This window comes from Phragmites australis, chromosome 4 (assembly GCF_958298935.1).
Source record: "Phragmites australis chromosome 4, lpPhrAust1.1, whole genome shotgun sequence".
Taxonomy (NCBI): domain Eukaryota; kingdom Viridiplantae; phylum Streptophyta; class Magnoliopsida; order Poales; family Poaceae; genus Phragmites; species Phragmites australis.
Window position 1 is genome coordinate 12,046,628 of NC_084924.1, and position 16,720 is coordinate 12,063,347.

A 16,720-nucleotide genomic window follows, 5' to 3' on the forward strand; every position below is an offset into this window, starting at 1 on the left:
CAAGAGGCTCAAGTGGCTGATTCAAACTCTCTCATAACCCTATCCCTCTATTTATAGGTCTAGAAAACTTGACATCTAAGTTCCTAACTTGTTACCAAAATACAACTCTCTTGTAATATACTCCTACCTACCACCGAGAGCATTTTGATCTATTTCTTGCACTGTCCATCGAACGACCACAACATCTTCACGATTTAGCTTCGGCTCGACGCAAGCTTCGCAACGGTGCCACATATTTCTCCAATCCTCCCACGGTTTTAAGGCCTAACCGTGAAACTCTCTATATGCTTCTCAAAGTGTGACTCGCCACTTGCTTACAACTTAAGCAAACGCTCTGATGTTGACACGTGTACTCCGTCCTGTGATCCTAACCACCAGCAAGTCTCTCTATCTCCCGATCCCTCGGGTCGTCTTATCACTTGCACCGGCATCCATTTCGCTTGATTTTGTCAATACGCCGTCTTCATCATTTGTTCGTGCTTTGCTTGACCTCCACATATACAACTAGGATTACTCTTGACTCTATCCGGCCTCCTTGATCGTCCGACAACAAGTATCCGCTTAGTTCTGATCACTACTAGCATGACAGAAAGCACGACAATATCTTTCACTTTTCTAATTTTTTTATTATTCTGAAGAATAATATATATGTAGCGGGATGCTACACCTTTTATACTTAGGTGAACTAGAACGAGAGAGAGCAAGAGACATACGAATACGAGTAGAGAGACAAAGTCAATGAGCAAATGGAAGGAGGGATGTTTCTCTTTCTTTGTTTAGAGGATTTCATGTCTAATGAAAGAATAGATTAATTGATACGAGTCAATTTCCTACTACGATGGGTGAAAGAAAGAATGGATAGTCTAGTAGTCGCTTCATCAGCCACAAGGGCTATAACAACAATTGCAAAAATTAATTGGAGACTATCAAATATGTTAGAAAATACTACGAGATTTAGATTAATCGAATTCACCTAAGCTCATATATAAAGAGAGAAGAAGGCGTAAATCTCACTTCCACCCCTGGATATTTTCATGAAGTAGTGATTTAGTACAAAGTAGGAGAAGAACGGTTATTCTCCATTTGGTAGCACAATATAGCCATGACTATAAACTGTTGCGGCATTTTGAACTTTTTCACATAGGCATATTCCCTATGGCTATATGTCTTTTCTCCAACATCCTAGGATCAAATTATCCCCTAACACCTTCCATCGCTAGCATTTTAACAATTAAGTGTGCAATGCATGCAGGTAGGGCAGATGCATGAAATATGTGTTTGAGAAGTCCTTGGGACAAATTTGAGCAAGTTTTATGAAGTTCTCCTCGTTAAAAGAAGGAAACAAATTGGAGGGATGAGTTTTCGGACAACGTGGGCTGTTTCACAATTTTAGGCTCAAATCCGACCTTAACTAGTAGCATATACATGCATTTTACCCACTACGTTACGATTTCTTTCGAAATATACTGGGTGTACATATCTTTCAGTCCGCTCCTGGCTGCGAGAGAAAGAAACCCCGCAAGTGGAGGTGGCACTGTAAATAACGAAACGATCACAGGAAAAAGCTGGGTGCGCGGCTACCTCCCAAAGTGGAGGCGTAGCGACAGGGTGCGCTCGCCAGCCGCGGCAGCGCCACCGCCGGGCCCGGTCTCCAGCCGCGGCAGCGGCGCCGATTGTAGGATTCACACCAACTCTACGCTCAGGTGCGGGTCCCGAAGTGCCCGCCTGGTCCGGATTAACCTTTTTTAGGCTTCCGTTTTAATCTAATGGAGCAAGTGGCTTAATTATGGCTAAGCGAAACAGATTTTGGGCATCACATGTAGTAGTGAAATCTCATCTCTACCTTTTTAAAATTGAAAAAAATCTGTCGGAGAGTGGATGGGTATATCTGTTCGTTACTTTATGAATTTGGGCTATTTTTCTTTCAAAGAACGGTACGAGCTCTATCAATTTTATATTGAAAAGAGATTTGGTTCAGTTTACGAGGAAAACTGAGTTCAAAAATCTTGCAGCTACGCGGTTAAATAGAGAGAGAACTGCCAAAAAACCCTTCAAACAAGAAAGCGATAAAGACAACTAAATGGCTCGCCCACCATACAACCACAACTCAAGAAAAACCCACCGCAAATCAACGTTGCGAAGCTGACCCTCGGCATAGTAGCTCTGACTTTCTACAGTGGACTCTGACTGCTGCCTCACCATCGTCATGCCGGCACCCACAGCCACCACTGACGCAACTGGAAAAAAGGTCACGCCTTGTGTCATCGTTGCCGAGCTCCGTCAGGCCCCATCGCAGTAGCTCTGATTCCACTCAACACGCCCCTTCCAAGCGCGTCAACTGACCATCTGAGCACAAAACGAGAGAATCGAACGCCCGTACCAAGCCGTCAGTCACCCAAACACGCGAAATAATCTTCGAGAAAACGTCTCTAAGGAGGATGCTACATCAAAGACACCGCCGTCGCTCGTCTAGAATTCCGGATATAGATTTTTACCTGGAAGATCCTCTGGGTAGGAGGGAAGCACCATGACGATGCCTCAATAGAGGAAAGTGGTGCCAATGGCGTTGCCGTCGTCTGCACTGGTAGGAAAGCTGGGCTAGGCCTTTGCGTGGATCTCCAAAACCCCACCCACCACGCAATCGAGCCATGTTGTTGTCGCCTCTCACGTGTCGTCTGCTAGGCCACCACCAGCCGCAGAGCTCCCCACGTACTGGATCAAGGGAAGAGGACAAATCAGTAAAGGGAAGAAGCCATTGGCAATCAGCAGCCATGACAACAACATCGGGATAGAACAACAACAATGACAGGACAAACAACAACCAAGCAGCACCGGGCACCAACAGAAATATGACGACGAGCATCGGCAGACAAAGGCGGCGAGCAACAACAACCGTCACCAACAGCACAAGCACACCAACAGCAGGACGACATCAGCGACCTCAGAACAACATCGCTGTAGCCGATCTGGACGTGGCGGTGAGCACCAAACATCGTGTGCCCGAGCGGGAGTCATGTCCTAGAACTCGTCATAGCCGACGTGCTCCTAGATGGGCATCGTCTGCACTGACGACTGCGACCAACGGTGGCTAGTGGCAGTCATCGGTCGGCTGCTGGGCAAGGGCGGCTGCTGCGCGTGGCCTGGCACCTGTGCAACGGCGGTTAGGCGACAGGTGGCCAGGGGCGGCAGCCGACAGTGCAACATCAGCTGGTAAACCATGCGCTAGAAGGACCCGTCACCGCGTCGACACCGGATCCACGCACCAGTGCCACGAGCCACACCGATGCCAGATCCGCCCACACTGATGTAAGAACCATTTTGACACCAGATCCACACCGCCGACGCTAGATCCACTCGATGGAATCACGCTCCAATGCTAAAAAAAGGGTAGAGAAAGGGAAGGAGAGGGGAGGAAAGGTCCCAATAGACGCTGCTTGGTGCCACCACTGGCTAGCAGTGGCAACAACGGCTGCACAAAGTCGCAGAGGAGAGGGTTCCTGGCGGCGGTGGCGTGCCTCCTCTCGGGAGGCCGAGTTGGTCTAGTTTTTAACATGTAGAATATGTTAAAGGAGCTCAATGACTTATTGGCGAGTAACGACAGTTGACAACCTGTAACGTGACAGCCATGCTAAAAAGATGCTTCTAATTTCTAATCAAAGGTAATAAAAAGTGAAATAATGGAGCCCCTATTTTTTTTTACTATGCTCCATGAAAGAAAAGCCAAAATTAGCACTAATAAAGTTGAAGTATCGAGTTGTCTAGTGTTTTTAAAAAATGCAGTAGAACTTGTTATGACTCTCATTCATTATTGCTTCTTAAATCTAGACCTAGCCAATAATCAGATCAATATGTTTTTTTTAAATGCTCTGATCCATACACAAGCTGGAAACAAACACAAATTTGAAGATAAAAAAGTCTAACCCATCTCTGTTATTCCACTGATCGATATGTACAATTCACACGAACATCCTGATGATCTATCCGCGTAAAATTAATCAACAAAAGAACGAAGACGATGCTTGTAAATCGATCAAGAAAAAGAACGCTCGATCGAACGCTGTGACGTCACGAGCTCTCGATGCCGGCGGCCGGCCGGAGCATGTCGTACTTTGCCCAGACGGCGTCGAGAGGGCACGGCCGCCCGGCGTCGAGCCGGTCCCAGGGCTTCCCCTTGCCGCTCCAGTGTAGCAGGCTGACGGCGCCGGCGTGCAGGCTGCGGCAGAGTCCCCGGTAGTTGTCCCCGCCGAGGCCGTGCTGGTTCCACCGGTGGTCCACTGCCGCGATCCGCCCCGCGAACACGAGCAGGAACGGCGGCAGCGAGCCCAGCTCGTAGATGCGCACCCGCTTCTGCAGCTCCATCCACTCCTCGATCTGGGCCGTGTACCCAGCCCGCCGCCACCGCACCAGGTCGAGCACCATCACGCCCGTGTTGAAGTAGCACGCGCGCCGGTCCGCGAACGTCGACGACAGCGCGGGAGAAGCCCAGAACCCAGGCGTGAAGTAGGCGGTGAAGTTGGCACCGCAGTACTCGGGCGCCGCCACGGCCGCCTCCCCCGAGAGCGGGGTCGCCGCGAGCGCCGCGATGTCGTCGGTGAGGACGACGTCGGAGTCGAGGTACACGACGCGGCGCACGCACGACGGCAGCACGGAGGCGAGGTAGGACCTCGCGTAGTTGAGCGGCCGGTCGAGCGCGCCGCGGATTGAGGTGGAGATGAGCCCCGCCACGCGCTTCTCGTCGGCGAACGGGTACACCCGGAACGCCAGCGACGGGAACGACGCGCGAACGGTGTCCCTCAGCTCCGCCGCCGCCGACCCCGTGGCGGAGGAGGCGACGAAGTGGAAGTGGATGGACTCTGGGCAGGACGCGTGCCGCAGCACGGAGAGCACGGCGGCCATGGTGCCGCGCAGGTACGACGCGTCCAGCGTCATGGCCACGTGCACCGCCGCGTGCGGCGAGCACGCCGCGTCCGCGTCCGACGCGGGAAGCGGCGGAGGGCACTGAGCCGCCGCCGAGTTGGTGAAGTGCGACGCCTCGCGGTACCTCGGCACGGCTGCGGCGGCCGCGCCGACGGCGCAGAGGACTAGCAAGACGGGCAGAGGAGCACGCGACATCGTCTCGGTGGTGAAGTGTCCGTGTGGTTGGGAACTGAGTCTGTGTGAGCGCGTGCGTGTTTTATATACGGGTGAGAATGCGTGTGGAGTCTAGAGGAGGTGTCAAATTTGGTCAAAGGCTTGCGGGGCTAAGACTGACACAGAGGAAAGCGTGTTTGAAATCGATTTGAACGTGTCGAAGGGGAGACCGGATGTGACGTGTTTATCTCGTGGTTAAATATTCGTGTAATCTTTTCGTAAGTTACAGCTATTTTGCGCGAGTTTCTTTTTTATCGGGAGACCTAGCGAGTTTTAGCCTTTTGGGTTTGCAAGTGAGTTTGAGCTTTTTAGGTTTGTTTTTTTCCCTAAAACTTCAGTACAACTTATTAATGCATGCCCACACAAGGCCGACCCTGCAGAGGCAAGGGGGCGACCACCTTAGACCATGTTCAATTATATTCTTTTATTTTCTTCTCTTCTTTATTCTTATTTTCTTTATTTTTTCTCATTTTTAACAGTTTCCTTTCGAGAAGAATCCTATCCTGAAAAGAATGACCCTGAGAATCCCTTCATAACAAGAACCGTGAAGAGAAACCGTTAGAACACTGAATGAAACGAAAATCCCTTCACGACGGAATTTTCACCTCTAACAGGAATCTCTTGTGCATACTCTTAAGCCCCTAAAACCCAAGGACCCTTCCTGTATAGATATAACATAGAAAAGGCTGAAGTTGATCTATCGATGAGATCGTCTTTATAGAGCAACTGCTTGACTTCCTCTATTCATTGTTCCTCAACACGCCTTTGGTTGCAGCCCTCGCTTACTTTGTGACTTGGGTAGTCAGGTGTTGTGTGGTAGACTGCATCCTCGATCATTGGTGGGCGGTACGAGCTATCTGACCCCGTGAGTCGTGCGTGCTCTTCAGAGGTGGCATCTGGGTGAACACCTCCCACATGTGCTCACCCTCATCGACGTGTTCCGTTGTTCTATGATGTCGCTGCTGAGTCCTACAAGTCCGATGTGACTGCCATAAGCAGGTTAGCGACAAGCGATGAGTAAAAAGTAACAACATGATCCTGGACTCCTGTGATGTTTTCACATAATTCTTAATTTTTTGTATGCGAATAAATGTTTCCAAACTTGTGGCCGGATGCTTCTAGCTCATATTTTGTATTGCCGATGTCAACCTTTTGTGCATTGACAAAAAAAAATTTCTTAGGGCTAATGCTGAAGTTTTTTACTTAGACAAATGTCTGCTCGCACATACATATAATGGTAGGAGAGTTTTTCCTTGACAAATGTCTGAACCATACCTCTTCTTAGGCGAGATCTGTCAGCTTTGCCATGGAGGTTAGCAGAATGATTCCTCTTGCTACTTCTATCAAAAAAAAGTTCTCCTTTACTCCATTTTACCAAAATAAATTTATTTTCTGCAAGTCTTATGTTACTATTTGCTACTCTATTTTGTAATATAAAACATTGTAGTATGTTATTTGATCTCAGAACTCAGATTTTTTTTTTTTAAATAATCATGCCTGTTTCGTTTGACATGTTGTGCAGGAAGTCATCAATTGATGAATTGGGGATACAAATTCTTGCGAGTTTCACGTGATAATTAGTAAAATTTCTTTAGATTAGTTACTCTTATAACTTTGTACTAGTTTCGGATATACTTTAAGTGTTTATCGGAAATAATTTTTTTTAATATAATGAATATTAATTGTTTTTTCGATGTTTCAATTCAATGGTGTTGTTTTTATTTTCGCCCAGGCCACCAAAATCTCATGATCGGCCTTGCGCACACACTCACATCACCATACGAACATACTCACACAACGCCTACTAAAGACTGAAGGCGTGATACTTGAAGATTGATGAAGTCATCATAGACACTTCACTATCGACATGTACATTATCTATCACTAAGAAAATTCTGCCTTAGTAAGGTACAGAAGGAGCAAACATGTGGTTTGATTCGTGATTTGGTAGGGATCAGTTCTCTTGCAAATGAGTTACTTAAAACGAATCTTAGAGTTATTTGGTTAATTTAATATTTCCACTTGTTTTATCACATGGGTCTTGTTTTGGGTGATGTCACTAGGCGTATAGGGTGGGCAATTCACTTTATTAGTGGGAGATCAAGGAGAGACAAGAAAGAAATGGATAATGCCTTCTTTCGATGATGTAAGTTGGTTATCAAAATCATCTTAAAGCTCAACAGCTTAGGATCACTATGGGAGATGATCCAAAGATGTATCCACTAAAATCGTGCGACCCAATGAAACCAAATCCAGACGCAGATGTGAGTTTGCAGCGAAAGAAGAGATGTAGATTGCAAGATACAATATTTAACTAACCTGTAGGGGGTATTTGACTTTCAAGCGGTATTTGTAATTTTTCCTATTTAGTTTGACGCGGGAGACAAGTTAGGACTTGTTTGGAATTAATATGACTGGTCTAATAATTTTTAGAGTTTAGTTCAGGTTCTTAACTTTCACATAATTAAAAGCTGTGTCCTTGACATTATCGAGATCACTGGCTAAGATTAGTTATAATTTCTAATATGAAGCCATCAAACCAAATCCCCTACCGCAAACAAGGGATTCATATCATCTGATTTTGTTGAAGCAATGTTAGAGAATAAATAATACCATGACATTAGCTTTCCTAAACTGTTAGCTCCAAAACAGGTATCAGATTATCTGTTAAATCGCTACAGTAAATAATAGTAGATACTGTTCATCAAACTTAGTTTCCTGTATATTTTGGTGGCTTTATCTCACAACGTAAGAAGATCCGAATCCGCAACCAAGATACCTGTAAATTTGCACAAAGTTATGCAGGTAGCAGTTGTCCAACATGCACGTGATGCTCACTTCGCTGAAATTTCTCGCCGTGTGGAGCAGAATAAAATGGCCTTTTGCTTTGTCGGTGAGGGAGGGCCGGAGAGTATCTATTGTCCTGTTCATGTGCATGCACGAAGCGATGACGTCGGTGGGGGGCCCTGCCCTTGTGGGTCCCACACTAACGTGACACGTGGTAGCATCGTACCCGAAGCGGCATCCATTTTGAGGACTTGGCACGAATCGTGATGCCATCTTCCCGGTCCACGTCCACTGTTGGCTTCGACGTCGGTGCATGAGATGCCTTGCCAGCGCAGGCTGCTACTGCGAGCAAGTCGTTTTTTAAAGAAGGAATTTCTTTATTCGTGTCTCTGCATAAGGTATATATTTAACCATTTATTATTATATTATTTTACTGTTGCTGTAAGTAGAGTGCTAGTACATAGTCCAAATTCAAAATTAGCATCTAACATCTTATGTGACGAAGGGGTGGGAGCAAGTCTGAACCCGCGAGGTTTTTGAACCCCACACACGACGACGAAGGGGTGGGGGCTCCAGCCCCGCTACCTCCAAGCATCAGTGACCTCCCTATTGCTAATCTTGCCAACACTGTGAAGGAGTGCACCGACACCCGTGCAAAAAAAAGTGCACCGACACAACGCAGGAGAGCTGGAGGGGACGAGATGGATTTGACAGAGAGAGAGAGAGAGAGAGAGAGAGCATCTTTATTGCGAGGCTAGAGAGGAAGCAGGTAGCTTGGAAAACCCTACAGATCTCACGAAAGCGATACTAGGAGTACTAAAAAAATGACAAAATATATTACTCCTAGATGCGTTAAACAGAAGCAGGCAAACGGAGCAGCATTTTCACGTGCAGGACCTGCACGTATGGAGGGTCAATGTAGCTTTGAGCTGCAGCAACTCAATACGTATCTCTGTTGCCTCTTAAAAATAAAATAACCTCTGATATGTGATTCTCCAAGCAAAAAAAGAAAAGAAACGAACTCTGTTCAAGTAATTGAAAGAAAAGAAACGGAAGTGATTATCAGTAAAAAAGGAAGTCAAAAGGCTCTGCCATTGTGGAAAACTATGACCGATCCGAGTACCTAACATCGACTGTTTAAGTAATCGATCGACATCTCACAGGATTCGAGCCTCTCTTCTTCAGAAATGGTTAGTTGCATTCTTCTGAAAGCGTGCTGTTAGTTAAAGAATAGCCTCTGGCAGCACCTGATCGGCTGACCTGATAGTTGTGTTCACAGTCTTCGATTTGTTTTCATTTCTGACATTGGTCGACTCTTTTTTACAAACATCAGTACAATTACATCCACTAATCATTTAAATCAAGACTTGGTTCTCCCGACATTTGTTAACTCAGTATAATACATTCTTTAGCTCGCTACAGGGTATACATCTTAGAACAATTTTTTACATTTTCATATGAGGCGTTTTTTTTTAGACAAATCTTGAGGCAACGAAAAAACCATTTATTTATTTTCGGAGGAAACGTGGTAGGAGCGACAAAAGGAAGCGTTGCAAAATATGGTCCCTAGCCCGCACGAAGTTCAAGACCATCAAACGTAGGCCATACTTGCAAGTTGCAACTTAGCACAATGCAAGTTTGGGACTGTTTGGCCGATGCTCATAGGAGAGCCAGAGCATGCCTTTTATCAACTTTTGGCAAGATCGACTACATTTTTCTGTAGTTTGGTTTAATGTCAAAAAGGTCTTTTTTTTTTGGTAACGCTCTATTTTATTGTGCTCCTAATATAAGTTAAAACTTTGAGTCCGTATACATTGGTCAAAACGCAAGCAGCAGCCTAACCGGCCACTCAGATTTCGGCAACGCAAATGCTTGACTTGATTTCCATGTGCTGTGACTTTGATCAAATGTCTGCATGACTGACTGACTGACGAATGGCAAGTCCAATTCCAATAAGGCTTTGACGAGCAGGTCAGTCTCAGACGGGTAAACTGGCTGTCAACTTTTAGGCCACGGTTAGGTACAAACCCCGCTGCGGCTCATCCATCGATCAGATTCAGGTCAGCCTTAGATCATATTTGTTTGCATTTAAGATTATAATAAACTAATTTATTTGTGCAAAGTGGAAACAAACCGTTAGATTATTTCCTTAGACTATTATAAACTGTAGTCTAGATTATTGTAGTACTCATCGTTTTTGGTGTTTATTACCCGCAATTGTCACTCATAACACCGAACCCCCTGCCCTTCTCTCTGTTAGCCTTCTTCCTCGTTCTGTTCGCAGGCGTCTCGTGACTTTCCCTTGAGCGGTGCCTCCAATTCTGGTCGGTGCTCCCTGGCAGCACCTCCCGTTCGGTCTCCTCGGCGGCGCATCCCTCCCGTGCGCCTCCCCCTATCCCTTTCTCTATTCGCATCACTCACGATCGGCCAATCCGGTTCCCCCACCCCTTTTGTCCCTAATTCCGACGAGCTCGACAATGGTCAGGGGAGGATGGAGCCAATCGACGTTGAAGATGCGGAGGAGACCCTCGCCCTCGCCCTCACCCTCGCCTACCGGGATTCATTGGCCAAACACCCTATGCCGGCGACGCACGACGACTCATCTTTGCCGGGAGTGGCAGGTCCCTCCGGCGCGGGCGGACTCCCTGTGGGGGCTGTGCCTAGCGCTGCAGCCCTGGCGCATGTGGACTCACTGGAGGTTTCCCCAGCGTTATTGTGGCGTGTGAGGCGTGCTGCGGCGTGTGAGGCGTGACACGGCTGTACATCATGGCGCAACCGTCGGATTTTCGCTTGGAGCGCTAGCCACCCCGGCCGTCGCGGATGGATCCCCTACTGCGCGATGAGGGAAACGTCCATACAAGGCGCCGCGTCCATCCTCCGCGACTGGTGGCCATGATGCTGACGCGGCCACGGTAGCAGACGACGGTGAGGCCGACACTGCTGCGCATGTGAACACCACCAATAAGGTGATCTTGCCCTGTCTATTTGCATGTGAAATTGTACATATGGATTTGAGTTAGATGGATTTGATGGCCATGAGTTCAGTTAGTTGCATGTGAAAATGTTATGGATTTGAGTTAGATGGATTTGATGGCCATGAGTTTAGTTAGATGGATTTGTGTTAGATGTTTAGATTGCCATGAGTTCAGTTAGATGAATTTGATCCTGTCTTGGTAGGGTTTGGAGTTAGATGTTCATATGGCTATGAATTCAGTTAGATGGATTTGATCCTGTCCTGGTAGGATTTGAGTTAGATGTTCAGATGGTAGCTAATTGACTCGTTAAATTATAATTTATATGCTTCAGATCAGCAGTGCATTTTGTATGTATTGACAAATTGGTGCATCACAATTGTTTCTATATTGGTGCATCACAAATTGGTGCATTGTTTATGTATTTACTGGAAAGTTTAGTTATGGATAGAGGTACGCTGATTTTGCAAACATTTATGGATAGAGGATATTGGTATGCTGATTTTACAAGCTGTTAAGGATATAGGTATGCTGATTTTTGCAAACTTTTGTGGATAGAGGTATGCTGATTTTGTAAGCTGTTAAGGATATAGGTATGCTGATTTTTGCAAACTTTTGTGGATAGAGGTATGCTGATTTTGCAAACTTTGTGGATAGAGGATATAGGTATGTTGATTTTGCGTCCTATTATCCATAAAGGTATGCTGATTTTGCTTCCTGTTAGCATACTTTTATGGATAGAGGATATAGGTAAGCTGATTTTGCAAGCTGTTAAGGGTATAGGTATGCTACTTTTTGCAAACTTTTATAGGTATGCTGATTTTGCAACCTTGTAAGGATAGATGTATGCTGATTTTGCAAACTTTTATGGATAGAGGATATAGGTAAGTTGATTTTGCAAGCTGTTAAGGATATATGTATGCTGATTTTTGCAAACTTTTATAGGTATGTTGGCGATATGCGACTTTGACATGAGGTTCACTTTCGTTATTGCGGGATGGCCGGGATCGGTACATGATGAGGATGTTCAATGATGCTTTACATAAATATGCTGCTCAGTTTCCACATCCTTCACATGGTATAGTAATATTTTTTCTAGTTATCATTTCACTAGATTCTGAAATTAAGCTATGTCTCACGGTGTGTTATTTTGGTTTTAGGAAAATTTTACCTAGTTGACTCTGGATATCCGAACCGACCTGATTTTCTTGCTCCATACAAAGGAACCAAGTACCATTTACCGGAGTTTCGAAATGGTCCGCGTCCAAGTGGCAAAAAGGAGGTATTCAACCACTTGCATTCATCTCTTCGTAATGTGATTGGACGCTTATTTGGTGTTTTGAAGATAAAGTGGAGAATTTTATGGGACTTGTCAAGTTATCCTATGCGCAAGTAAACTAAAATAATACATACATGTATGACTCTTCATAACTTCATTCGAGATAGTGCTTTGGGTGATGAACTGTTTGACCGGTGTGATCGAGATGAACACTACATGCCAATACCTTCATCTCAGGGGAGTGCAAGTTAATTGGGAGATGAAGAGGAAGGTATGAATGTCTTTTGTGATAATATTGCTAATGCTCTATTTGCTAGGAGAGAGTAATTTGTTTGTGAGAGCATATTTGTAAGGATAACATTTAACGGAAGCATGAATGATTTATCTTTTGATATTTATACACATATATTAACTTGTTTCCACTTCAATATGCTATTATGTGAGGTATAGGGAAATTAATTTCATATCTTACAAATGTTCTGCAAATCCAATTGAATGTTTACTGTGTCACAAAAGAAAAAATAAGTCATCTAAAATAGTTGAGGGCATTGCAGACTTTAGACATTAAAAAGCAATAATTCAGATTACCAAACAGTTTACAGCTTGTTTGCCTACAATTTATCATAATCCAGTTTATTATAATCTACCATCTATAAACTACTTATTATAATTTTAAGATGAAATAAACAGGACCTTAAGCTGAAAACACAAACGCTGCAATAAGTCTAGTCTAGAACACGAGAAGCACAAGAAAACGGCCGTCGTCGAATTTTATTTGGAGGCGTCGTTCAGCAGGATCACAACTTTACAGCTAGCTAGCGCTGTGGACTAAGACCAAGGCACCCAACATTGCTCGAAGCTGCAAGTTCAGCACTTTGATTAACAAGTGCGATTCATCAAGGGAAAAATGCAAACCCTTCACCTCCAAAGTCACATGAATTTTGACTTTTTCCCAAAAATTGTTTGCAAAAATCATTTCAACAAAACCGAACTTTGAGGGAATTTTTTGCAACAACACAACTTCTGAAAGGAAAAGTCAAAATCTAAGTAATTTTTAGAGGGTTTGCATTTTTCCCATTCATCAACCACCAAGTTGACATGGCAATATGGCATAGACGCGCATATCCGGATAGTTAGCATTAACCTACCATTATTATGAGCTGGTTCAAAGTAGCATGAGACAGCCGACGACCGAAATGGCGGCCATCGTTAGCTATAGTTAGCTAGAGTTTGGGTTAAAAAAGGAAGAAGAAAAAAAGGCGGCCATCGTTCCAGACTTCCGGAGGCAGCTGGTATTGCAGCACCAGCAGGGGGCGAGCAGGTATCTTCAGTTTTGCTGCCAGCATCGTTCGTAGTCTATGACTGTGGCCTAACTAGCATTGCAGGTACTACCAGTCAGGCAGAAGCGGTGGCCGCTCCACTAATCATTCGTATGCCCACCCCACTTCCGGTACTAGCGCGCACACATACACATGCATCTCGCCCTTGTTTCCACGAAGCATCCGTTCCTTTCACGCCGCAGCTTGCCTCTCCAATCCCATCCGACTCGAAGCTGAGCGTCCTCGCTTTGCTCGACAGTCTGGCTGTCCAAAGTGCAAACACGGCGGAGCTTTTCGGCGGAAAGGCCAATCCGCCAAGTCGCCGCCACAGCGCATCGCCAAGTCGCTAGAGAGGGACGTAGCCACTACACGTGGGCCCGGGCGGATGGGCTCACGTAGCACTGATCACGTCACAATATCAGAGGATCTCAATCCGTCGGATTGACGGCTAGGCTAGATGATGTCAGAGGATCTCAATCCGTCGGGTTGGTGGCTGAGTTAGATGTGGATTTCTTGACTCCATCCGGTCATCGGGCAAGGTAAGCGCAGCTCGCTGCTGCTGCTGCTGCGTGGTTCTGAACTGAATGGCACAAAAAGGCTCTGGCGAAGTCTGTACAATACATGAAGGCCGTAAGCTAAAGACACATGAACAGGGAGAAAGGTGTTGTACCTTTATTTTGGGTTTCACTATATCTCTGGTACTTACATATAGATTACAGCAGAATAATATTGAAATTATACATTCGATTATAATATCTCTACGTAGATTAATATTTACAAAGTCTTATACCTGAGATATAATACATTCATGGCTTACAGGCCGCAAGAGAAAACAAAATAGTAGAAGAAAAGTATATAACATGTTGCCTACATGCAATTTGGTGCGGACGTAACTTTAGTCTTCTAGGTGTCATCTCTATCCCGTGCGAAGTCATACTCAAACTCTTCATCTAAAAGCGACCAGGATAACTATAGAAGATACTCAACAAGTCTTAACACTAAAGACTATAGTTTGAACATAAAGCCAATTGTATATGTGAAATGTATTTGGTGTAACTCACACTTCAAAACAGTAGAATAAACCAAGTTGGATCATTATTAAGGGGCTTGTTGTCCTTGGGAAGCTATTCATTTCTTGCGGTTCCCATCTTTTAAGCTAATCGGCATATAATCCAACTAGTTTAATGGCTTCACGTCAGTATTTTTCCAAAACACTGGTTCACCCAGGCCACTCACATATCATCTGACACTACTACAGAACTGAACTTATATATCGGCCCATCACTGCCGGTTCGTAGGCCGTACGAGAAAAATCAGACATCATGGCTTATGAACCGGCAGTGATAAGGGGATTCACTACCGGTCGATGGCTTGATCCGGTAGTGATGCCCAGTCACCTCATCATTGTCGGCTTAAGCTACCAACCGATAGTGATAGTTGGACATCACTGCCGGCTGGTGGGATGAGCTAACAGTGATGTGTACAGTATCAAAAAGTGGCCCTCCCCTAAGCCTGAGCACAGCACCGTCCTCGGCGACCTTCGTCGTCCTCACGGACGCATCACCGCGTCTGAGCCCTCTTCATCCAATTCCATTGCTCGGTGAGCTTCACAGTGGCATACCCAATCTTTTGCGCACGCTAGTTCGATCGTACCCCATCATCAACCCAGTGCTATGCTGGTTGCCACCGCAAGCTCGCCAAGCTCACCGATGAACTTCGGGTCGTGAGCCGCCTCTGCCCGAGCTGAACACACGGTGAGCTTCACCGCAGTCTAGGGAACCTCGCTGCTCCCTTTCCTTTCACTCTCTCCCTTTGCAGTGCGCCACCACCGTCAGCCTAGCTCCACCACCCGCCATGGTCGCCGCCAGCTGTGCTTGCCGCTGTACATGCCGCCGCTGACCCCTCAAACGAGTTCGCCACAATGCATTGAGCATTTTGGTACCCCTCCCCAGCCAAGCTCCGCCACCGTTTGCCGGCGGCAACTATCAAAGTCGGAAAATCCAGAAAATGTCGTAAGGAATATTAGTTGTATTGATAAATCAACTAAAATAATCTATAATTTGTAGAAAAATATCTAGAGCTCAGAAAAATATGAAACCAAGTTTGTTAGTTTTGTTTTGTCATGATCTACATGATAAAAATACATGCATGCATGAAATGTCCACTGAAATACCTCTATTTTTATTAAATATGTTGTAACTTGTTAATCTATAATTAAATCTTGAAATATCCAAAATTATTCAATCCAACTTTGTTAATCTTATTTTGTCATGCTCTATATAGGAAAAATATATTTCAAGCATGAAATGTTTATTTAGTACTAATTCTTTGTTAATCTTGATTAAGCCTTTTGAACTTGATTAATTTCTACTGAAATTAATAAAAATCATAAAATATGAAACTATTTTTTTAGGTCTTCTTTGTGTATGGCTTACACAGTAAAAATACCTTTTGCCATGTTGACTACTTCCCTCATTTGAGTTTGTTGAACTACCTCATATAATTTTGGATTTAAAAATAGCAAGCATGTAATTTGGTTAATTAAGTGGGTAAATGAACTCAAATTCATGTGATTCTTCCTCTACTGCATTCATAACCTCATGCACTACATCTCTACCATATTTCATGTCGTTTGGATCACATATCATGACATTTCATTCATTCTCATTTTGATGCACTTTATCGCTTTTTAGATAACCATGTCGCGGAGTGTCATGAGGTTGATCCCGAGGGTGAAGGTGATGTTTAGTTTTGATAAGTTATCTCTATATATGTATCATGCATGTAAAGGTTGAATAATAAATAAAATTTCTAGGGATGCCATCAACAAAAACTCATCGGACCTAGCTAACAAGGAGATGCACCACGTGGTTCTTCAAGAAAAAAGAAGGATTATTGGAGTGGAGAATGTTGTTGACGAGGAATACTACAATCAATTCGATGCGCTACCTCCTTTTGGATAGGACGTTGACCTAGATCCTGTGGAAGACATCGACGAACCTCCATATGTACACCATGATCATAATGAAGAGCGAATCGTTAAGACAAAGTAGCTAAATTTTATTAATTACTATGTATGAATTTGTTTTAGATGTAATTATACCTCACTTATATTATATAAGCTTCAATTAGTACTTTATGGTGGATGATGTCTTTATTATTGAGCATATTGATTTTTGATTTTCAATGAATTATCAATAGCACAAGCACTATTACTATGTATTACTATTTTT

General features: G+C 44.6%; 1 protein-coding gene across 1 annotated transcript; it reads right to left on the bottom strand.

Annotated features, from left to right (window-relative positions):
* Positions 1 to 3,899: 3,899 nt before the first annotated feature.
* On the bottom strand, positions 3,900 to 5,160 carry LOC133915721 (probable galacturonosyltransferase-like 1). The gene has a single exon (XM_062358997.1). It carries the CDS (start codon positions 5,110 to 5,112, stop codon positions 4,066 to 4,068), a length of 1,047 nt encoding a protein of 348 aa, XP_062214981.1. The 5' UTR covers positions 5,113 to 5,160; the 3' UTR covers positions 3,900 to 4,065.
* Between the last annotated feature and the right edge of the window lie 11,560 nt (positions 5,161 to 16,720).

What these genes read in the sequence shown, in the direction of transcription:
- LOC133915721 (XM_062358997.1), bottom strand. Translation starts at nt 5,112, where the DNA reads ATGTCGCGTGCTCCTCTGCCCGTCTTGCTAGTCCTCTGCGCCGTCGGC.